Source organism: Lontra canadensis, unplaced genomic scaffold (genome assembly GCF_010015895.1).
Source record: "Lontra canadensis isolate GAN:19392208 unplaced genomic scaffold, GSC_riverotter_1.0 scaffold47, whole genome shotgun sequence".
In the NCBI taxonomy this organism is placed as follows: Eukaryota; Metazoa; Chordata; class Mammalia; order Carnivora; family Mustelidae; genus Lontra; species Lontra canadensis.
Window position 1 is genome coordinate 5,195,344 of NW_022631041.1, and position 24,618 is coordinate 5,219,961.

Genomic DNA, 24,618 nt, shown 5'->3' on the forward strand with positions numbered 1-24,618 from the left:
AAAAGTATGTACTATTATGTATAAGAAGTATTAAGAGAGGTTAAAAGCATTGGCTCTGGGGTCTCATTGTCTGGCCTCACATTATCGCTTGGCCACTTTTTGACCCTGGGAAAGTTATTTGTTTATCTATAAAACCAGAAGAATAATAGTAGCTACCTCAAAGTAGTTGTAACTCTTAAATAATATTTTGCCTATGAAGCCCCTATTCTATGCAAAGTAGAGAATAAATAGGTATAAACCTGCCTTCATAAAGTACTGGAAAAGATTACATTTATATACTATTCTCAGAATGTTGACATATAGTGATGGAGAGCACATCGCTAGCTGGCAGGGGCTAAGGCTGGGGAAGGGCATGACCCCAATGAGGTAACATTAGGAACTTTCTCGGTGGTGATGGAACTCTTCAGAATCCTGATTGTGGTAAAGGTTACACAAATGTGTACATGTGGCAAAATTTCGTAGTATAATGTGCCCCCTCAGAAAACGAGTGACTGTAAAAACTGGTGAAATCAGAATAGGTCTCTGTGTCATTTAGTTATAGTGTTATGCCAATGTAAGTTTTCTGGTTTGAAAATGCATCAGGCTTATGTAAGAGGCTGGGTGAAGGAGGCACAGGAATTCTCTGTGTTATTTTTCAGCTTCTAGTTAGTCTTTGATTATTTCAAAATGAAGAGCTAAGAAATAAACATACAAAGTGTCAAGGGAGATGTGACGATGCCACAGAGAAGAAACTGACTGATCTTTACTCTCCCAGAGTTCACATCCCACTGGGAGGGGAAACCAGTAATGACACTCTCACTGATTCTGTCTCTATGATGCTCAGCATCATGAAGGAAAAATGTAATGTGCTGCTAGAGCTCATGCAAGGAAAAGGGACAACTCAGGGGAGGCTTCTTGGAGGTTATGGTCTTTCAAACCCCTTCTATATGGTGATGATGAGCTGGTGGGGCTGGTGGGAGGCACTCCAGGCAAATGGAGCTCCGCTGAGGGGCTAGAGAACAGAGGGAGCCTTCCAGCAGCTTAGAGGGGCCAGCAGGTTAAAGGACTTGTAAGGCTTAGTTGAATGGGCTGGTGTTATAAGCAGAGGACTGAGGTGGGTCAGAGAAAGACTAATTACTTTTGATAAGAAATTGTGGGGGATTTTTAGGTGGTGGGGACAACAGCACCATGAAAGTAACACTTGATAGAGCTTGGATTTTGAAAAAAAAAATGTAATGAATCTCAAGCTGCAGTTACAAAAAAACACGGAGGCATGGATACTTGGAAGTGTGGTGAGTTTGGGAAACTATACATAGTCTGTTGATTGGGTTCCTGGAAGAAGCTGGAAGGGGACTGGAATGAGAATTTGGGACCAGATCACAACGGGAGTTTTGGTTTTATTCTGCAAACAAGGGGGAGTCATTGGAAGTTTTAAACTGAGAAGTTCTTAAAGATTTCTAATAAGGTAACTCCGAGTCCAAGATAAAGCATGGATAGAATTTAAAGGAAACTGATGCCGGAGGCTCTAGCCAAGGGGCTACCGCAACAGTCCAGAATAGGGACAGTGTGGCCTGGACCTGGGGTAAAGGCAGGAGGCACTGGGAGCAGGGAATGAGAGAGGAGCCTTTGTGAAAGTCAACTCAAAAGGCGATGTGACCTTGGATCCAGGAGCTTCACTTAATTTATTCCTCTGAAGTACTCACGTGGGTGCATAAAAAATATACACATCACATAACATTGGAAACTGCAACAATTGTATTGAAGATACATATTTATTACTGAGTCCTTAAGTAAATGGTGGTGCATAATCAGGCAGCGTGGTACTTTGAGGTGCTTAAGAAAAATGGGATACCACTGTAAAACATATTTAAGTTAAAAAATTGTAGAAGACTAGCTATAGTGTGGTCTAATTTTCTAAAATAGTGAATGGAATGCCCATTAGATGCATAGGAAAGAGCCTTTTAAGGGTATACCCATCCTTGTACTTCTATAGGGTGAGATTACAAAGAATTTTTACTTTTTTACATTACATTTCCTTATGGTGGTGTATTACAAAGGTTTTCATGCTTAAATTTGCCTGTCTGGCACTCACACGTGCGTGGCATGGTCTTAGATTGGCCTTCCTGTGAACAGGCTCAGGGTACCTGCAGAAGAAGGGGGCTCTTGGGAGAAACACCTATTTGGAAGGGAGGAAGATGGTGTTGGGTAGAAGGAGATGACCCACACTGCGGTTGAAACCAGCATCCTGAGACCTCTAGGGCTGGGATGACCGCTCAGAGTTGCCCTAAATGGAATGGATGCAGAGGGCCTGGGTGTGTGTTCCCTGTCATCAGTCAGACATTGGACTTATACTGCCAGCACTCCCCCATGAGGAGGGACATGACTTCAGGCAAGACAGTTCCCTGTAGCTGAGGGTGGTTCCCAGTGAGGGATGCAGCTCCCAGCGGCTGGTGACCAGTGTTCCCAACATCTAGGGGATGTACACATGGGCCCTGAAGCCGGAATCTGGGAGAAGCACTACCATATCTGCCCCAGTTATTTGATACAAGCACAAAAGCTCTGTCTTTGCAGACCTTGCTGAGTGACCACACTTAGCTGGAGTGAATACAAAGACAAAGGAGGAAAAATGATGATCTCGATGCAGCACAAAGTTCAGCGAAATGAAACATTTTTGATGAAAAAATCTTAGCAATTATGAGTAAAAACCGGTTTTTTAGCCTTGTGAGCACTTTCTCGAGGCTACCCTTTCACTGAAGCTCTGACCCCTCTGTGGGACAAGGCCCACGGGTGCCATACCCACTCCACCAATTTGCATGGGCCCAAGGCCACAATCATCCATGTCCATGGCCACAGTCCACAGAGCACTCTGATTCTGGTATGGGCCTTTGCCCCAGTGGAAGCTCCAGTTTCTGTGTTTGCTAGTGTTGTTCTTTCCCCTGTTGTGTTTTTGTCTACATGGGTGGGTTTTGTTTTGTTTGTTTGTTTGTTTGTTTTTACTCCTAGTGATTTCCCTTCCTTTCTTGTCTGCTCAACAATATATTTGAAAGTATATTTGTTGTAATTTATTTAGCACCTAGTGTTTCACGGTAGGAAAATTTTTCAGTGTATCTAGTTCACGGTACTACAGAAAGCTAAACCCCCACTGTCTTTACCAAAGGCAGTTTTTGCTTTTAATGCTTATTAATGTGACTTTCAGTTTTATGTGGTTTTGTATTTTATATTTTATTTATTTCCTAAGCTCTCCACTCTTATCTTGCTCTGTCTTTATTTAATCTCAGATTTTCATCTTTGACCTCTTTTCTTTAATGGAGAATTATTTGATCATTAGTTAATCATTTTTCTGGTTTGTATTGTTCAGTTGTCCTTTTTTGAGGGGAAATGGTCATATTCCACTTTCTGTCTCTCCCTCTCTCTCTCTCTCATGATATTTATGAACACATTCCATGCTATTTATTTTCTTATGATTATTCTTCCTTAAATTGGTTCTTTCTGAGCCAGCCATTTGCGAAACGATAGTACTGGAGACAGGCTAGGGAACTGAGCTAGGGCAGCATGAATTTCTTTTTCCCCCACCTACCCCAACCTCCTTTGGAGAATGGCTTCTCTCTGTGCTACACTCATTTCTCTCTCCTTCACTCATTTTGATCACAACCGTTTTGTATGTTGACAGGAAGCTTAGGGTTCATTGGGTGAGCAGGAGCTGGCCACGCAGGCTGCTTACCACAGATCCTTTCTTGCTTACTATAACATACCCACATCCTGTTTCTTGCAGAGATGACATGCTGGCCCGTGGCCACATTTTGCATCATCACCTTTGACACCTGAAGCCAGGCAGGGATCAGAACATCTCCCCAGTGCTCCCATGCATCTCAGACCTCCTGTTCCCAGCAAGGGTCACTCAGTGTCTTTTAGAGGGCATCGCCTATAGCAGTTTCTCTGTTCTGCTCACTCAACCAGAGAACCTTTGGATCCCATTTCTTACATCAGAGTCTTGCCTTGTCCTGGCTTAATTTTCCTAACACTGAGCAGCCTGTTGAAAAGAGTGATATATGGACTCTGGGTGTTTCCTATTTCATTGGTTTCACTTTTTCTTGTGTCTGGCTGATTTGGGAGAAAGAGAGCCTTTAGTCTTCTATCTTGATCCAGAAATCCAGAGAAAGGTCATGTCAGGATGATAGAAGACTCAAACAGGTGAAGGAGGGTCTGGCAGATGAAGGTCTGAGAAGAGATTGGCTAGAAGAATCACGTTGGAAAGAAGGTGGGAGGCCAAAAAGTATGGAGAACGTGAAAAAGGAATTTTAGGTCATTAGGAAGAAAATTGAAGGGAGCTTCCTCCTATGGGAGATGTGGACCCTGACCTAGACAGGATGCACCAATGCATCTTGATCATTTACTCCACACATTTTTAGCAGAAATGTGCTATGTGTGAAGTGGTGAGGAAACAGCAATGAACAAGACAGATAAGTCCCTATTCTCTGACACTTCACCTCCTCTGAAGAGAGCCAGACACCAAACAACACAAACGTACTTTCCATCAGCATCTATGATAGAAAAGAATGGGGTCAGGGAGTCGCTGGCAAGGTGTCTGTGAAGAAGTGTCATTTAAGCCAGACCTGAAGGGATAGAGAATGCAGCCAGGTAAAAATGGGGTCTTTCACTGTTGGTGAGAATGCAAGCTGGTCAGCCACTCTGGAAAACTGTATGGAGGTTCCTCAAAAAGTTGAAAATTTGAGCTACCCTCTGACCCAGCAATTGCCCTACTGGGTATTTGCCCCAAAGAAGCAAATGTAGTGATCTGAAGGGAAACATGCACCCCAGTGTTTATAGCAGCAACGTCCACAATAGCTAAACTATGGAAAGAGCCTAGATGTCCATCAACAGGTGAATGTAGTATATATAAATATACATATATATTTAATATATACATACAATAGACTATTATGGAGCCATCAAAAACGAAATCTTGCCATTTGCAACAATGTGATGGAACTAGAGGGAATACTGAGAGAAATAAGTCAATCAGAAAAAGATAATTATCGTATGATCTCACTGATATGAGGAATGTGAGAAAAAAGAGGATCATAGGGGAAGGGAGGGAAAAATGAAACAAGATGAAACCAGAGAGGGAGACAAACCATAAGAGACTCTTAATCTTAAGAAACAAACTGAGGGTTGCTGGAGGGGAGGGGGTTGGAGAAGTGGGGTGGCTGGGTGATGGACATTGAGGAGGGTATGTGCTATGGTGAGTGCTGTGAATTGTGTAAGACTGATGATTCCCAGACCTGTACCCTTGAAACAAATAATACATTATATGTTAATTTTTAAAAATCCTGATACCTTGAATATGGGGGAAATTTAATTCTCTAAAATCTTGGTCAGTTGTAAATAAATCCTGCAAAATCCAGGGTGGGGGGACGAAGAAAAAGAAAATGGGGTCCAAGAATTCCTGGCAGAAAAAGGAGGAAATGTGACAACCCTGTGGCATGAAAGAGCTTAATGAGTTTTGGGAATGAATTGTTAGTTGGACCTTCTGGAGCAAGAGAGAAGGTGGTACAATCTGAAGTCAGAGAGGAAGGCGGGCATCAAGCCACATGGACACTACAGGAGCTGGGTTTTTATTCCCAAATTATTTACTCAGTCAGAAGGGACCACCAAGGACCTAAATACAGGTAAAGGTGGATAAATTATAAATTCTACCACAAAGATTATAGAAGGCTGCGAAAAAAGGTGGCAACATGTGCTTTAGAAACTCTCTAAATGCAAATTCTGGCTTTAAGGTAATTTGAGCATAGTTCACAGAGTAAAAAATATGCAGTGTTCCTCACAGCCTCATAATTACAAGTAGAGGAATTCTATGTCACATTTCCAGGAATGAGTACTAGAAACTAACTGTACACTGGAACAGAAGATAATGTAACATTTCAGAGAGGCCTGTGCTTTGCAGCGCCTTGCTAAATTTGAGGGTATGGCTGAGAGAAGTCAGCCAGGAGAGCATGTCAGGACTCAGAATCTTCTAGACCTGGAGGATGGGAAGACTAGGGAAGACTAGGCAGTGCCTTGTCAAAATGAGAAATTCCCTCTCTGCTGGCGCCCATCAGAGACAAAGCCAGTTAGTATCCAAAACACACAACATATTTTCATGCTTTGTGTATTCGGAAGGAGAAAGCACAATGGGAAACATGTCTCCAAATATTACCATGGAAATAAGTGATGGAAAAGCAAAGTATTACAAGGAAATCTGGAAGCAAAGCAATAGAGCTCAAAATAGGATTCATTTTTTTTTTCCCCAATAGGTATTTGGTAAAGTCTGAGTACTAATGGGTTAGGGTTTTGTCTTGTTTTGTTTTGTTTTTTAAGACTTTATTTATTTATTTGACAGAGAGAGAGAGAGACAGCGGGAGAGGGAACACAAGCAGGGAGAGTGGGAGAGGGAGAAGCATGCTCCTGGCTGAGCAGGGAGCTGGAAGCAGGGCTTGATCCCAGCACCCTGGGATCATGACCTAAGCTAAAAGCAGATGCTTAACGACTAAACCATCCAGGAGCCCCAGATTTTTTTTAGTTTTTAAAAGAAAAGCAATTTCATTGATCATGTCATATTGAAGCTGAAGACTTTAGAGATGTATTCATTTATTTCCTCCTTCCCTCCTTCAACAGTGGATGTTTGAGATATGCTAAATGGCTTTTATAGACCAATCTATAGATAAGTGACTTTTCCCTTTGACCTCCTTCATGGTACATTTCTCGGCAACATCCTTTGCATTCTACTCGGTTTTATTAAATTCCAAAGAATTTCTCACTAAGCAGTAAAGCTTCTTCTTAGCAGTGGACAAAAGCTGATTAACTTAAGCTTCTATTGGAAACCATATCAGAGGCTCATTACAGAAGGAGACAAAGCGTGAATCCAGTTTTCTTTTGCATTCATTTCTAATTGTTCCAGGGCATCAAATGAGGCCTCAATGAGTAGCTGTAACACAATGACTTTGTCTGGGAAGCTTGAAGGACTGTAAAGTGCCTGAGTTCCTGTCACTTTCAGTTCGAGTACAGTATTCCCGGCCTGGCCACTGAGAAGCAGCAGGTGCACACTGAGAAATAGCCAGCCACAATGGTGGAACGTTTCCGTGGTACTTCGCCTGTCCAAGAGAACCTATTTTTGTTTCATATTCATGCCCTGGTAGTAGAGTTCAAACTTATTTTGGGTTTGCTGATGACCATACTATCAAGAGGATATCAGTGCTTGAAGCCAAGGAGCCACCATCTGTGCTGTATTTCTATCTTAAGAATTATTTAGAAGGCTGATTATTCAGTTAGCTGGGTCTCTTGACCTTCTAGTGTTACACTAAGAAAGGTAACACTTCCTTGAAAGTCACTTCACTTTTAATAACCCACAAAATTCCCTCAATATATGGTAGGGGTGAAAGGAGTGATCACATTGCACGGGTAAGTACTGACCCCACAACGCTCTCCATGGGGTAAGGACACCATGAATGGAGATCAGAAAGTTGTTCTCCACAGCAGTGTGCTAGTCAATCATTAACAACGGGCCCTCCAAGGAAAAAACACCTGATTGATAGCAATTGTTGATTTCTGTAGCAGAATAGTAAGAAAGCTTGATAACCTCAAAAACTTAGATGAGATGGAAAAATTCCACAAAACACAAAAAATGACTAAAACTAACTCCAGAGAAAGCAGAAAACCTGAAAACCTTATATCTATTAAAGAAATGGAATTCACAGTTAAGTCTTCTCATAGGAAAACTTTAGAGTCCAAATAACTCCACTAGAGAGACATACCACTTTATACGCAACTAATGTATCACTGAACACTACGCCAAAAACTAATGATGTAGTATACATTGGCTAATTGAATTTAAGTTTAAAAAAAAAAAGAAAAGAAAAAAGAACAAAAAAAAAAAAAGAGAAGCGTATTAAATATCCTGTCACCAAAATTAGAAGAAGATGTAAGAAAATAAAACTAACTATGGATTGATAATACTTTATGAATAAAGACGGGAGAAAAATTCTTAACAAAATATCGGCAAGTCAAATCCAGCAATATATAAAAATGATAATACATCATGACCAAGTATTAAATGTTAGTTTAACATTAAAAATCTCTATAATTCATTATATTAACAGAATAAGGAAAAGAATTATCAGATCACCTGACGATACACAGCAAAATTATCTGAAAAAGTAGGCTCTTGTCTGTTACATACATAAATGAAGGATAGGAGAGATTTTCCTCAATGTGATAAAAGGCATCTAAGAAAAACCTGAAGCTAATATCAAACTTAAATGTTAAAGACTGGACACCTTCCTAAGATGGGGAAGAAAGCAAGGGTGTTTGCTGCTCATCCCTTCTAGTCGATATTGTGCTGAAGTTTGTAGGCTGTGCAGTTAAGAAAAGAAAAAAGAGGTAAATGCGATACACATTATAAGGAAGAAGAAAAGCTGTCCTTATTTGCAGATCATGTACTTATAAAAATCTAAAATAATTTACTCAAGAATGACTCAAACTACGTGAATTTAACCAAGATAGAGGACATAGCTCAATATACAAGTCATTTGTACTTTTATATATGAGTAACAAAGAATGTAAAAACAAATTCAATACTGTCTACAATAACATTAAAAAAAAACACACATGAAATGTTTCGTGATAAATTAAAAAAAAAAATGTGTGAGATCCGTGCACTGAAAACCACAAACTGAAAAACCAAGGATCTGCATGAATGGAGACATCAGTGATGTTCCTGGGTCAGAAAATGCAATATTGTGAAGATGTCATTTCTCCCCAGATTGAATGTATTGATTCAGTACGGTCGTAATCAGAACTCTCAGAGGATATTTTTATAGAAATTAGCAAGCTGAGATTGTAAGATTTAAATGGAAATGCAAAGGACTTAAAATAGCTGAAACAGTTTGGAAAAGAAGAAGCGTGGAAGCATATGGTAAGCAGAATTCTAAGATGGCCCCACGATTGCATCCCCTATTGATGCAGACCTATTTAATCCCCTCCCGTTGACTGTGGGAGGGGACCTGTGAATGTGATAGGATGTCATCCACGGTTGGGTTACATTAGATGGCAAAGATGAAGGGATTTCCACCTATGGCTCCATCCAGGGTGAGCTTTGTGCTTGTGTGTGGAGTCTCAGACTATATGTAAAACAGCCCCCATCTTTAGAAACAAATACATCGTAACCACCTCCCAGGTCAGGGGGTACACCCATTGATTGTGTGCTCAACCCTCCAGTTCAGACCCATGAAGGAGGTTCACACAGGAATACTTGTGTCTTTTGGGGAAAGAAATTCCAGGATCATGGTTTCCCAGCTTATGGTCTAGAAAAGGAGGTGGAGGCTCTGGGTAGACCAGTCATTCGGCTCAGTGACTGCCTCACTCCATAGTAGGGCCCTGAAGCTCAAGGTGGCTGGAGTAGGACCTTCCACAGCGGGCATCTCAGACTGCATATGAATGACCCCAGGATCTTATTAAAAATGCAGAATCAGAACATATCAGGAAAGGACCTGGCATTCTACACATCTAATAAACTCTCAGGGGACGTGGGGGTTGTGATCCCTGGGACTGCATTCTGAGCTGTGAAGCTGTAAATTTGGCACCCAGGTGTGAGGGCAGGTAACATTGATATTCAGTACATTTGAAGTCTGTAGTCAAATGACTAAACTGAAGTTGTGAGTAATTTTAAATTACCCATTGCCCTTGGAAAGATCTTAATGATAGTTAACATTAAGCTAATAATGTTTGGGTGGGGTTTTTTTTTCCCCATCTTGTGCATTTATCAACTGAAAATAGTTGACCCAAAAGCAGGATAAGTAACAGGAGACCCCAGTCTGGTATTGAAACTATGTGTGTAATCTATGATTGCCTCTTGTAATTATCTTTCAATATGTTTTATGAAAGGAGAAGTGTTCAAAACATCTTAGGTTTTAAGGGTGAACTTTCTTTTCAAGCTATGATTACCCATGTCATAACTGACATACTTGGAAAAGAACTTTGGAACTCTTCTGATTACTAGCTTGTGCTGGGAGTTTTATGAAAAGTGGCATTAAAATATTTACTACTTTTATTAATAAAATGTGGGGGTATGGATGGCTTACAAGAAATTAGATAAAAATTGTTTCTGCTTAATATTCATCTGCATTTTATCACTCTGTACCATTTATTATAAGACATAACTCCGCAGAGACTCTGATCCCCCTCTCTCTGGGGTAGCTGCCGTCTCCATGCCACATTTATTGACTACTTACAAAAGCATTTGTATTTTCTTTAAAATTCTGTGCTGAAGGTCTAGACCCTGGACCATTCATTTCTTTATTTTATCTGAACTTATCTCACTGTTAGTTTGAAGAAAGATAAGAGAATAAATTGAGCACTGTACTCTCTTTGGATGGCTATGTTGCTGATGGGTCAAAATAAACCTCAGGAGCCTAGATGAACATGTAAGTTATTCCAAGAGAATTAGGGTTCTTCCTTTGTGTTCCATACGCTCTGCTTTCAATGCAGCCAAAGCCCCTGCTTAGGCTATATAAATTAATACATTTGCAGGAAATGTGACTTTGGGACATTTTATATAGCAGTGATTTTAATGCTGTTAGTGGTGAAATGGAAACTTGAGAATGTGAAGATTAATTTAAACCACATGATGGGTTCAAGGAAAATACACGACAGTTTCTTGAATGTGTGCTGACTCTGTACAGTGGGGAGTGGGATCCAAAAAACCACCAGTGAACTTTTAAACCCTCTTGAGAGGATTCAAACCAACACAGTTAACCCTAGAAGGGAGCTGTTCCAGATGAGAGACACATCATTTATCTCTCCCTTGAAAACAGATTCCTTTGCCTGAAAGAACACAGTAGGAGACCAAGGAAGGCAGAAGGACCCCACGCATTCCCACTAATGGAGTGAAGTTAGAAATCCCTTTCCAGTCATTAGCTGGTTTACTGATTCGTCTTTCACTCTAGATTACAGTTCTGTTGGGTTCTTTGAACAATGGATAACCAACACATTGTATATTGTAAATGTGAAATAAAGGATTTCTTTTCCCTTCCAGTTCGTGGTAGCGGTGTTCTGGATCATTTATGCCTATGACAGAGAGATGATTTACCCGAAGCTGCTTGATAATTTTATCCCAGGGTGGCTGAATCACGGAATGGTGAGTGGACTAAAGCAAATAATTTCCTTTCATTTAAAAAAAAAAAAGGGTATTAAAGAACTATTTTCTGATTTGAGTTTTCCATAGAATCTACCTAACTGCCTGTGCAATGATGGGGGTTATGAGAGACTGTAGTTAGAGAAGAAGACTGAATGTCAATAAAACATCTTCCCATGAAACGGAGTCACTATTAAAACTATGTAGTAGATGAATCCACAGTTTGTAAGGGATTGGTGTTGTTGGATTATGCAACTGGAAAATCCTATGGATGAATTTAATTTCCGTGCTATTCAAAGACTTTGTCCCCTGTTGGAGCCTAAGAACCTAGTATCACCTATACTGCTACTGAGGCCCCGTAGCCTCCACCTCACATCAGGGGATTGTGTTGGAAATCACTATGGCACTGGGAGAAATGGCCTCAGAGAAGCAGCAAGACTATTATTTTCTCTGAGAGATCTGCTGCAGGTCCTGGAAGTGACTTTGGCAGGTTGTGCCCATCGGAGGGCATTTGCCCGGGGCGGCTAGCTCTTTCCCTTCTTCTCAGTCTGATTCCTTCTGATGCTTTAGACATGGCGTTGCCTTCACACATTTCAAGTCAAGTATTTTGGATGGTTTGTGTGTCACCTTATAAGACTTGATATATTTTCTGCAGAGAAATGTTGCATTGTCTTCCCTTTCTGCTTCTGGAATTGAGCATTTTTTTTATTAACTAGGAAGCCTGCATTTTTTTGGTTACAGCAATTTTTAGAATATGTCACTGGGTGCTCCTGGTGAAAAGGGCAACCCATCACAGAAATTATAGGGGAATGAAGAGCTAGACATCACACGTCATAGGTCCAAAATAACAGTTTCCTTTCTGCCCCCAATTTTGGTATATTTTGAGAAAAGTGGTGTGTACTAACAAACAAACATTACTGTACTCAGGGGCTTTGATTAATTCTTTCCTAAGCCAACTCTTCAAAAGTGGCACAGCTCAGACAGCTAGCATTTTCTTGGACTCCAATTAGAGCCATGCTGTTGAAGGATTAACATGGCACCTTTGCTCTAGTTCCAAACAAATAAGCCGGGTCTTGTCAGATTTATTTCACCATGTAAGGGGCTTGATGTGACTACTCTGTGCCTCTCCAACTTTTGGCTTTTCTTGCATGTGAAAACCCTTTGCATAACCCTATATCTGTCATCCTCTGCCCCCAGTGCACTTTGCGTTCTTTACTGGGGAACCCTTGCTCACCTTGCTAGCTTCTATAACATCTCTCAGAAGTCTCTTTTCAGCCCCACAGACCTGGTTAGCTCTCCTGTCAGGCTTGCAGGGCACCTTCAAGTCTCCATCAGACACTTCTGTATCCCTCGCACAAGTGTTAGTTCCTAATGCCAACAGCAGCCTTCCGCCCTGAGCACTCCACCCACCCACCTGGCATGTAGTAAGATCAATGCCTATTTGTCCGACTGATGCAAGAATTCAGCATACAGTCATCCCTCCCCTCGCCGCCTTATCTGAGAGGGCTCCATTCCGAAATCCCCTGTTTTTTGGGGATGCCTAAAACCTGAAACCCAGGACAGTACCATACTATGTTTTTTCCCTATACATATGCACCTGTGATAAAGTTTAGTTGATACATTAGGCACAGTAAGAAGTTAACATGAGTAGGTCCTTCACGGAGAACCAGCGATCGCACCATGTGTTAGAGGAGCACGGGCCTTAACTGTTTGGCCTGTGATCTATATCCTTCAAATGCACAAAACTACCTGTAGGCCAGAGAATAAATCACAACCTTTGCAGATCCAGGTGCTACTTAATGTTTCAAATGAATGGTTTCCAAGTACTGATGAGGCCATTAGAACGATAACTTGGCTCTCAGAACTCCCCCTCAATTCACTTTGATGAGTTAAAATTCTCACTCTTGGAGACAAACACTCCTTAGGAATTCAAGGAGAATTTGAGTGACAGGGATATTTCAGAAAGGAAAAAGATAAATGAATCGACATATCAAATCCTCTAAGATAGTAAGAGCTCAGTAGATGCTTTCCTGATGAACTTTGTCCGTTGGTAGAGATGAATGATCGTTTCTTTGGTTTTCTTCATGTTCCAGTTCATGGTTTTGGAATTACAAGAAGTTGCATATGGTGGCTGAAGACTATTTTGCAATATTAATTTGCATTATTCTAAATTTGTGTATGTGTAACTTTATATAGTAAGCTGTTTCTTTACATTGGCTATTAAAATATGAACATTAACTGCTGGAATCATGAATAATTTAATTTTTATAAAAATGTGTAAAAGTATTTATGAAACTCAAATCAGATAAGCATTTTCAACTTTATTTTTAAATTTTATTTAAAAGTTTAATAATTATCATTTGTATCTTAATCTTAGATAATTTTCAATATTTGGTCTTAAAGGTATGAAAATAACTAAACATTTTTACATTCATTTGAATCTTTGTAATTTGATGAAAACCTTCAAATTGTGTATACTTTGATTAAACTTACATTTTACTTTTAATTAATGCCTTAGATTAATACTGTCAGTAGAGCTTAAATTTTGTGAAAATTCCATTATAACAACATAATTGGTGAATTTGCTGAAATGAAGGCAAGAAAATAAAATTTTGGAATATTTATATTTATATTATATTAAATAATATAATTTTATAATTTAAAAATCTATAATTTATAAATCTATAAGCCTTTATTTTATTATACATCACATATTTTTTATTTTGTTTTATAAAATATATATCTAACAATCTAGGAGGATAGAGCATATTTAATATTTTACTAGGTTAATATGTATTTTTTTAATATTTCTGTGGATGGATTTCTGATCCATTAGGACTTTGGCTCTGACCTTTCTAGATCTTTGTAGCTACAAGAATTCCAAGAGAAGATGTGCCCTGTCTTAGGTGTAGAGTCACACTTACTATTTGAAGAGTCTCAGTATAACTTTTCCAGACCCAGACACCTGGTGTAGTTTATGTTTGTCATGGCACTATTTCAGAAGACATTTCCAAGTCAGTCTTGAATTTATACCACTCAACTGCCCAGCAAAAAAAAATTAGTTAAAATATGCATGGAAAAAAAAACAAAAACAAAAACCACCTCAGAGGATTTGGAATTCACAGGACTTTCCTCTCGATTTACTCTAAAGTACCTGTTAGACGTGATTGTAACTAAAGGAAAATATCCTATCTCTTCCTTTCTGTTGTTTCCCTCCATTCTCTCAGCAAGCAATCTTAGAGGTTTTTGGGAGAAGAGAAGAGGAAATGGGTACCCAGATGGGTTGCAACAGTAACAGAGCCTCGCTTTGTAACTGCTGGCTTATCTCCAGGTTCTACTGAAATGACATATGCACACACACACAATTTTCATGTATTATAATTAAAAATATAAACCTATAAAATACAATGCATTTAACTGGAGTCAAGACCGTTCTACCCCTGTTGGGGATTTAAAAGGGTATTTACATGTTTGTTTTTGAAACTTGAAAGAAGGTTGGGGCACCTGGGTGGCTCAGTAGGTTAAGTGTCTGACTCTCCATTTCTGCTCAGGTAGTGATCTCAGGGCCCTGAGTGCTTAAGAGTCTCTTTCTCCCTCTCCCTTGGCCCCTCTCCTCTACTCCCACCCCCTCTTACACAGGTGCATGTGCACTCTCTCAAAAAAAAAAAAAAGAAACATGGAAGGATGTCATGTTTACATTTATTGCCTCTACCGCCTTTCTGTCCTCAGTCCACTGATGATAAGACAAGAGAAAACTAGAGATCAGCAAAATGAATCATTTTCAAAACGCAATGCTAATTACAGGGTCTACATGGTCACAACCCCTGGGAGATGAGTTTTGATTCAATTCAATATGGCAAACATTAATTTTCAATAAAACCATGAAATGCAAAGCACCTTACTAGGCACTGTGTAGTTATAGGATGAGAAGAATATTTCCACTTTTAAAGGATAGAAATGGCCTGTTTGAGGCAGAGGAAGGTGAGTAGGAAAACATTTCCACAAAGTAACAGAGTGTGTCCTGTGGGCTTTTTTCACTCTGACAAGGAGAAGCTCTCTTGTTATTCTGGCCTGTTTCTTGGCTGCAAAACTAGAGCCCCAAATTTTTCTCTTCTGCTGATTATAAGTTTAAAGCACTGTCAATGGAATAAGTATACATTAAGAGCAATAAGTAAGTAAGTAAACAAATAAATAAATATTTAAACTCTAGAAAGATTGCAAATTCTTAGTGATGTTGTAACAGGAAGAACCAACAATGAGACAAGTGTCTTTGCTTAGTGAAGACCTAATTAATGTTTATAAAATGCTTTGAGAATACCAAGCACTGCAGAAGTTTAGATATTAGTATTATTATCACAGATCTTTAAGCATACATGACCTAGATATTCTTATAATCACAGCAGTTGTTCATTCCCTGGGTAATTTATAAGGAGATAAGAAAATAAACCCCACCTCTCTTCATGCTTGATTTGCCAGTTGTTCTTGTTATATGTAACTGATCCTCAAGGGAATTTAAATTTAGGCAACAATTTATTCTGTTTGATATTATTTTGGCATTTGGTAATTACTAAAGTTTTGGTACATCTGTCTTTCCCAGAAGAGAAGGCATTAAATACTGCTTGGAGGATCATTGGTTTTGTAGGAACTCAGATTTGATGTTATTCTTCTGTTAAATAACACAATTTATGGAAAATTTTCCAGTTCTGAGCCACACAGATGATGCATTTCATGACCCGTGGAGTCTGTGCCACCCCAATACTGGATATTTCACCAAAAAAAGCTGTTGGTCACGAGAAGGCTATCTTCTTTTTCATATGAAAAAAACTGACCTTTCTTATTTTCCCATTATATTTTAAAGTAACTGGAAGATATCTGGAAATTTTCAAAAATAAAAGGAAGACTGGAACAAAGGTCAGAAATTTCTTGGGAACCACTTTCTAAGACTCCCAGTGGACCTCCCAAAGAAAACAAATAAGACCCCAAAGACCCAGGAACGAGAAGGAGAGTTCCATCTGCAGTGAGGCAGATACTTTCAGAATTTCTCCATACGGCTCTCAATTCATTTTACTGATCATCGCTTTCTCGTTGTGAATTTTCATTTGTTCAGTCTCACCTTCTCAGTAAAGCCCGCTCAGCAGCCTATTGGATATTGCAAGCTACCCCTGTGTCCCCAGAGTCCCCTTACCCTGCTTTGTCCCCCTGGTGGTACTTACCATCCTTGACATATGATCTGCTTTTACTTACATGCTGTGTCTATGGCTTATTGTCCATCTCCTTCTACTGGAATATAATTTTCGTAAGAGCAGGGGTCTTTGTTTCAGTTACTCATTCATCCCAAGCACTTCAAACAGTGCCTCTACGTCATGGAAATCAAATGAATATTTGTCGCATCAAATGAATATTTGTTGCATCAAGAATCAAACATCCTATATCCATGTTTTTTTCTTGTCCTTTTTTTTCCCCCACTCTATCTTTTCCTTTTCATAATAATTGACAGAGAATGCAACCCCAAACTATTCACTTTTTTCCTAACTTGTACTTTACTTCCCTCCTCAATCTCAGCTGCACTGCAGTAAAATCTTATATACATAGCCTGCTGTCCCCTCTAAGGGTCTTTTTGGTGGGTACGTATCATATTGTTGTTACTGCCTGAGAAGGCCTGAAATGATGTCCAAAGAACACAGCGTGGTCCCTGAAAGTTACAGGCCAGGTAAATGGAAATGCCTGGGTCAGATTTATTAGAAAGCTCTTCCATATATTGATTATTTTATCTGAGAATCAGTTGTTTTTTCTCTAGGGCAATAGACCATGTCTTTTTAAAAAAAATTTTATTTATTTTAAATTTCTTTTCAGGGTTCCAGAATTCATTGTTTATGCACCACACCCAGTACTCCGTGCAATACGTGCCCTCCATAATACCCACCACCAGGCTCGCCCACCCTACCAACCCCCCCGCCCCTAGACCATGTCTTTTTAAAGCAATTTTCTGATATCACAAATTCCTTTGTAGAACTAATTTTCCACGTAAGGATAGAATTCAAGGCTAATACAGTTTGCCTTACACTGTGCCCTTTTTCTAGCTACACTGAATAGATGAGCCGGCCCAGTGGTAGTTTGAGTTCATCAAAAGGTCTATAAATTATATTCAGATATTTTGGGGTCAGCAAAACCAAAAGTGTGGTTTACTCAAGTTCTTTTACCCCTAATCCTTAAATCCATAGATATTTCAAAGTAAACTTCATTCATATGTTTCCCATTCACGTGCCCTCAGTTCTTCATAGTTGGGGGAGAGGTAGGGCCAGGCCTGAAGGTGTTGTCTTAGGAACTGTCTTCCTTCTTCATTACCACAAACAGATCATTCATTAGCCACAGACCCAGCTCCTTGGCAGAAGTCCACCCCTATATCCTTTCCAGTTCCCTTTTAATTGAAGCTCCAACCTCAGCAAGCATCAGTGATAGCTGCCAAAGAAAGTGAAGTGGAAAAACAAAGCTGCATTTTCTATCATAGAGAACCAGAATCCTAGCATCTTAAAACTTGGGAAGTGCTTCTAAAGACCGTCTGGTCCGTGCACCATGTGATACCTCAGTTCCCTGAACAATATCTTGGCAAATTCCCTTTTAGTCTTTACTTGAGCATCTCCAGTGATGGAGCTTCAACAGTGGACCAAGGCCATGGGGTGTTCAGCTGAGGGAAGACTCTCATAAGGAATGAAACTTTTGTTTTCTTCCTGCAGTTCAAATCTGCCCAGACTGTTCATCCATTCTGCAGGACTCAAATACCTGCTGTCTCTGTTCTCTTCATGTTCTCTTCTAAGGGGATCTCACTCCTCCCCATGACTTCAGTCTGTGTTATATGTGGGTCATTCCAAGTCTATACTTCCTGGCCCAACTTCCAAGGGGTATCACACTCAACATTTGACACAAGGACCTTGAGATGAACATACTGAAGCAAATTCATCATGTTAATCCCTCCTCTCGTCTTATTGTTCCCCTCATGTTGCCACTTCAGTAATGGCAGAAGCATCTGAAAGCTGTTTCTACCACATGCCTCACAGTTAGTTGATGAGTCCCATTCCATGTACCTCCAAAGTAGCTCCCAAAGCTGCCCCAGCCTCCTCATCTCCACCATACCGGCTTTAGTTCAAGGCTTCATCATCAACCAGCTGAACTGAGGCAATAGGCTAGTCTCTTATCTCCCCACCTCTCCACCCCCTTCTCACCAGAACTTTCTCCGCACTGCTGCCTCGGCTACCTTCCTAGAAGAGCTGAAGCTGCGAAGACTCCTTGCTCCATTCCTTTCTCAGAAACCACCTGTGTGTGAAGCCGTCCCGAGTCTCCAGGCACCTGAGCGGGTCCCTTCTCCCTGCACTCAGAACACTTTGTCCTGACACCTAAGATTTCACTTATCACATTGTTTGGTTAGTATTTACTGATTATTCCCCCCATGGGCTATGAGGCTATAAAGGGCAGCAAATGTTGTCCTTGTTGTTTCCTTTCATCTTTTCCTCGAGAACCTAGCATAGTCTCTGGTATTCCTGCACACTCCATAAATGTTTGCTGAGTCTACGGCCATACCACCCTGAACGTGCCCGATCTCGTCATAAATGTTTGCTGAGAAAATGGCATATGGACCCTTTAGCATCATGCTCAGTCTCCCCTATGAGGCTTCGGTTTGTCTACATTCGTTTCTACAGTTCCGTATGATTTGGCAAGAGACGGCAGGGCAGTTCAGCCAAAGTGTTGGCTTATTAGTGTTGTCCGAGCTCCATTAACTCTTTTTGGCAGTTTCATTATACCATACACTGACATTTGCACTTCATGCTTACCTGACTAGCATGTGGCTTAGCTAAGACTCGAAGTTGTTATTTTGTTCTTTTGTATACAAAATGTAGGATCCTTAGATGTATCCTTAGTGAATTCCATATTGTTAACCTCAATTGGGATACAGCATGAGCCCTGGGGAAGCCACAGTACTGAGATTTTAAGGGTCATTAAATGGATCTATTAGAATTTAATAAAATGATTCATTTATGAAACTGTTTCAAATTGAAGTGCCTGAGTTGAAGCTTCTTTGGAGGCTCCCGCTGTGAGTAAAGTCAGTAACAAAGAAACTAATTTTTCAGAGCAGTGAATTTTAACCACCTTGTAGCCATGCGCTGAGGGGATGGTTGATTCCTAAGGTCAAGACAGGTATTTAGATAAAACTGACCTGTGTGGTAGAAGAAGGGAAGAGCGGACAGCGGTATTGGCCACTGAAAATTATCACCATATCCAGGGATGGAGAAATAGGAAATTAATGCAGTACGTATAATGAAGAGTGAGTTCTTGGACAAGGGACCTGGTGAGGAAAAGGGTTATAAGATGATTTTGGCAACAGGTGGATGGTAGTTTGGGGATAAAATCACCTGTGAAGAGTAGGTGTTGCTGTTTCCCAATTTGCCTGGATTTGAGATATCTAGAGGTTCCGAGGGGTCATTGTGTGTTGGAAACATTTAGATAAAGTGGGAAAAGAAAATTTTCTGGGAGTCCAGAATCATTGTCCCAAACCCTTAAGTTCATACCAGATCATGAAGATACCACCATCTTCATCTTATCTACATGCTCCTTTATCTGAGTCATGTTGAAAAGTAAAGAAAGCACAGCAAGGAAAGTCTGTGGCAACCCATCAAGAAATGTTCAACCCAACTTTTTCTTTTCTTCTTCTTCTTCTTTTTTTTTTTTTTCTATTTGAATCTGAACCTAAGCTACCAAATTTGTCTCTAAATTGCCTGGTCCTTTAGGAATACTGGTTAACTTCCATGAGCCTATTTAAGGTTAAGATGAGGCTTTTCTGGGACTGGGTGTCCACGCAGCTCTGAGTTCCCTCTCAAAACCCTCCTTCTCTCAGTGCACTCATGCGTCAACTCTGCCTTACATCACAGAACTGCCCATACCCTCTTTAGGAACCTCTACCCCGCATGTGCCTCTATGATAGCATCCACTGTCCTGTACTTGTACTATGTTGTTGCATTTGTCTGGAACTGGATGTTCTTTAATGGCAGGTGCATGCTCTTAGCTTTCTCACATAGTCCCCTCTTCTGGATCAGTGCCTGGCATATAGTAGGTCTCAGAAAATGTTTTGGAAAGGATGAGTGAATAATGGTGGGGTGAATGCCTTTCTTTCCTATTTCCTTACTCTCCCAGTCTCGTAACACTTTCTGGAAAGGAAATAAGATTATTTTTTCTAAGTGAACTTAGGCTGATACGTATGATCACCATTTACTTATCTATTTCCTACCTAAGTTCTTCAGTGACCCGTTTTAGAACCTCATAACATCCTTGTCAAGCTCACTGGCTTACAATTTCCAAAATCAGTCTTTCCCTTTTCCAGATCAGAACTCTCTCTGCTGGGCTTCAAGTGTGCAGCATGAGAACTTGTCCAGGCTTGCGCAGTTAGCCAGCACCCTAGGTGGAGGTAGGATGCTGAGCTGACCCAATCCATCACACTTATCATACCCAGGGTCTCTCTTCATGGAGCTTTGTTAATATTTAATGAACAGTTGCCTTTCGCCATGAATCGTCATTTTATTTCATAAACATATCTCATCGAGACACTAATAAACATCTCTGGCATTTCTGATGATTTTCCTTTTCAACTAAGCAAGGGTGACTTTTTACTATTGTTTTACCATATACATATTCAGAAAATGAACTTGCCCTTGATGATCTAATCAAGATACATTTTTTAAAATTTTTATTTGTTTGTTAGAGTGAGAGAGCACAGGCAGGCAGAGTGGCAGGCAGAGGCAAAGGGAGAAGCAGGCTCCCCGTGGAGCAAGGAGCCCGAAGCAGGACTTGATCCCAGGACACCGGAATCATGACCTGAGCCGAAGGCAGTGGGTTAACCCACCAAGCCACCGAGGCATCCTGAGATACATTTTAACCTAATTGTAGGGATTAGCCCTGGTGGGTGGAAATGTTTCCCCTTAAGGTAACCCCTTTCATCCTTATCAAATACATCCATTTATGTGACCTGGTAATATATTGAATTATATGTCCAAGTGCTACTCCTCACACGGCCACCATCTGTGTGCGTTAGGATAAAAAGATTGATTTTAGTAAACATCCTTTCTATTATCTACCCTGCTGCCACACTCTGTTTCTGTAGGCAGCTCTTCTAAGAGATGCAGACACGTGAGCCACCTCGAAAGGGCCGCTGAACCAGATGACCTCACCAGTTTTCTCTGGTTTTGTCATTCTGTGAAAAGGGTTTAGTATAAGTGATTTAAGAAGTTAGTCAGAATAGAATTCTCTGTTCAATGGTCTTTTGAAATTTCTCTCTTGAATTCCACGAGTGGGGAACTTACAGCTTCTTGCAGAAATTCCCGAGATTGGCCATGGAAATACATAGCACAGTGCCTGCCACTTAATACGCCCCATAAATAGAAGTCTCCTCAACGAGGATAAGATAGGAATCTTATGGCAATGATAAGATAAAATTTCTCTATAGCTAATGATGTTCATTTATTATCATATAATAGGTGAGAAGCTGGCGTCAAACTCTTGTCTAAAGCTTCAAGAAAAAATGCTCGGGTGGAAATCTTGTATTTTTAGCAACACCAAATTTATATATATTCCTAACATAAAAAATTAATGAAATTCCTTAAAAGTTTATATAACAGGTAAGAGATTTATCCTTGGAGGTAGAAGTCAACTATCCCTTATTTATTTTTAAGCATTTCCCCTCGCTTGCACCTAATGTAAACCACTTTGCTTAAACTCAGAATTTGACTGCTAATATTCACACATATGGCAAATGTGAACTAATCAAACCACAGATATTTTGCTGCATTCCACGGTGTCTCATTTATTTGTTTAATTTGCAGCTATAGCAACTAGACTCCACCACTTCCAGCTTTCACACAGACCTACGGTCCGATCAGCTCGGTTGAACTTGGCACTGGCCACAGTGCTCAATTGAAGACATATGCGCACCCTCACTCCCCACATTTCTTAACCTGGTTTTCACACTGGGTAGATATGAATATCTGCATAAAAATATGAAAAGCCACCTTCTGCAAGGATAGTAGGCCATTAAAAGGTGTTGTGACCTTCTTTTCTATAACATTTCAAATCTGAAAGTTTTCTTGGCATGCTATTGCAAAGCCCATCTGACTTTGAAGCAGGCTGGCTCTCCACGGAAGGCTCGCTCCAGCAATGACTAATGGGTTGACCTGGTGCCATGCTAGTGCGGCTCCACGCATGCTGCTCTGCACAAGACTAGCATTTGGAAATGACCTTGAAAGGGAGTTTTGCCAAGTTAATGAAATATGGGCCTTCAAAGAGTGCCATTGCACAAGCGATTTCCAGAAGGGTATCCGTAGCGTTGTTGAATCCTGGCTCCTTACTTTGGTATTGCTTTACTGTGAGTGTTTAACACACACAAAGAATGATGCTCCCTCTTGATTTTATGAGTTGCACTTTGTAACAGGTTGGAAACATTAGGTAATGGTGAAAATTGGTGTTGTTTCTCCTAGGTGAGTTTGTTTCAAGCTTTCACTGGAGGAAAGGAGGATGCTCAAAATAAGGACATGGGAGTTTAAAATGAAGGGTAGACTGAGAGGTGCCTGGGAGGCTCAGTCAATTAAGCATTCAGACTCTTGATTTCGGCTCGGGTCATGATCTCAGGGTCATGAGCTCAAGCCCCGTGTCTGGCCCCATGATCATCAGAGAGTCGCTTGAGATTCTCTCCCTTTCCCTCTTCCCCTCCTGACCCCCCTCTAAAATAAATAAGTAAATCTTTTTTTTTTTTTAAAGGAGGTTTAGATGCAGATGGAAGTGAAGGTGGTGTTAGTGTGTAAAGAAAACGTGGTAGGAAGAGGTAACTCTCTGTATGCAGTTTACTGCCCAGTTGATGTGATTCCTAATCAGCAGATTTAGGCTCTTGGAGGAGAACGTTCCTTTATCTTGGTACGCATACCCCTGTACTAGTCTATTGTCATTGTTTAAAAATGCTCGTCGGCTTTGACATCAGCTGTTGCTATATGGCTTTCCATTTTAGTGACTGATGTATTTCTGTTGGTGCACAGTCTTTTTTTGATTGCACTCCTCATGCTGGTGAAGTTGGCTGACATTTCAGGATCTGGATAACGAAGCTGTGCTTTAACCTTATTTGGAAGTCAGAGATCAGGCTCCTAGATTCCTATGATTTGGAAAGGTTCCCTCCCCAGGTTCCCTTCCTGTGACCTCGCCTCCGCTGTCATGAGTAGCAGAGACAGTCCAAGGTCAGGGTGGGCTGTTGGGATAATAGTGAAGAACAAGTCATAGTCTCTTAATTCATTTTTAATTAATTATCTTTATTCCTTATTAGTTTGCTCTCAGATTTTTATACAGGATTAGATTAAATATTTCTTAAAAAAAAAAGAGTGAAAAGAGTCAGCCTGTCTAGAACCCTCTGATGAGACTGTTAAAGACCTCTGGCCATTCTTATTTTTAAACTGCTGATATTCCTCACTAAGTAATCCTGGGAAACAAACATCTATAAGATCAGGGCAACATACTGTCAATGGCAACTTCCCAGAACATTCCTTTTTACTTCATCTGGGATTTTTTTCAATATGTAATTTGATATTTCTGTAAGTTTAAACTGGAATCACTAAAGTGAAGGTATTTTTCCCTTATAAGCTCATCATTTTATAGAGTTACATAAGTAATCCATGCAACTAAGCTAAAAGTCTAAATTACAGAATATTGTTGTCAAAAACTGTTCACATTTTATGCAGCAACTTACATTAAAACCCATAACATATTTGCAAAACAGGTTCATATGCAGTAATTTATATTGAAAACCAGCATGGTGATTTTTCATTAGATTTTGCTGAGGGTTATATGTTGAGTTATTCACTTGTGAATTTCTTTTTCCCCAGTTGCTTGTGTGTGGTAAGTTTGCTTGAAAAGTTCTGGCATGGGAAATTCAGAAAGATGCCATTATCTTGCCCTATTTCCTTTATCTGTATTTAGGTAATTTGCTTTAAACTGCAGTACCAGACCTCTTTTTTTTTTTTTTTTACTTTTAAATGTTTTTATTGGAGAACCCATTTTCTTTTTTTTTAAGATTTTATTTATTTATTTGATAGACAGAGATCACAAGTAGTCATAGAGGCAGGCAGAGAGAGAGAAGGAAACAGGCTCCCCGCTGAGCAGAGAGCCCAATGCAGGGCTCTATCCCAGGACCCTGAGACCATGACACAAGCTGAAGACAGAGGCTTTAACCCACTGAGCCACCCAGGTGCCCCTGGAGAACACATTTTCCCAAATAATCTTCATCCCTAGCTTAAAGCCCCATCATATTAATATGACTGATTTTTAACATATTGCCTCAAATACTTACCCACTGCTTAAATAAAGGAGGAATGAAAAAAAGAGAGAGAGAGAAAGACTGAAGAAGGGTTTAAAAAAAAAAAAAAGAGGCAAATGCAGCAGGAAGCATCAAT

General features: G+C 40.1%; 1 protein-coding gene across 6 annotated transcripts in view; it reads left to right on the forward strand.

Annotated features, from left to right (window-relative positions):
- Positions 1-24,618, forward strand: part of AIG1 (androgen induced 1) — a 252,002-nt gene that overhangs the window by 76,625 nt on the left and 150,759 nt on the right. For 5 of the 6 annotated variants that reach the window (XM_032873070.1, XM_032873066.1, XM_032873069.1 and 2 more), the window contains one exon: positions 11,048-11,149. In XM_032873070.1, the coding sequence (XP_032728961.1) occupies positions 11,048-11,149 (102 nt within the window). Of the gene's footprint in view, positions 1-11,047; positions 11,150-13,239; positions 13,362-24,618 lie in introns of those variants that run through there. The other variant, XM_032873071.1, reaches the window with a different exon arrangement.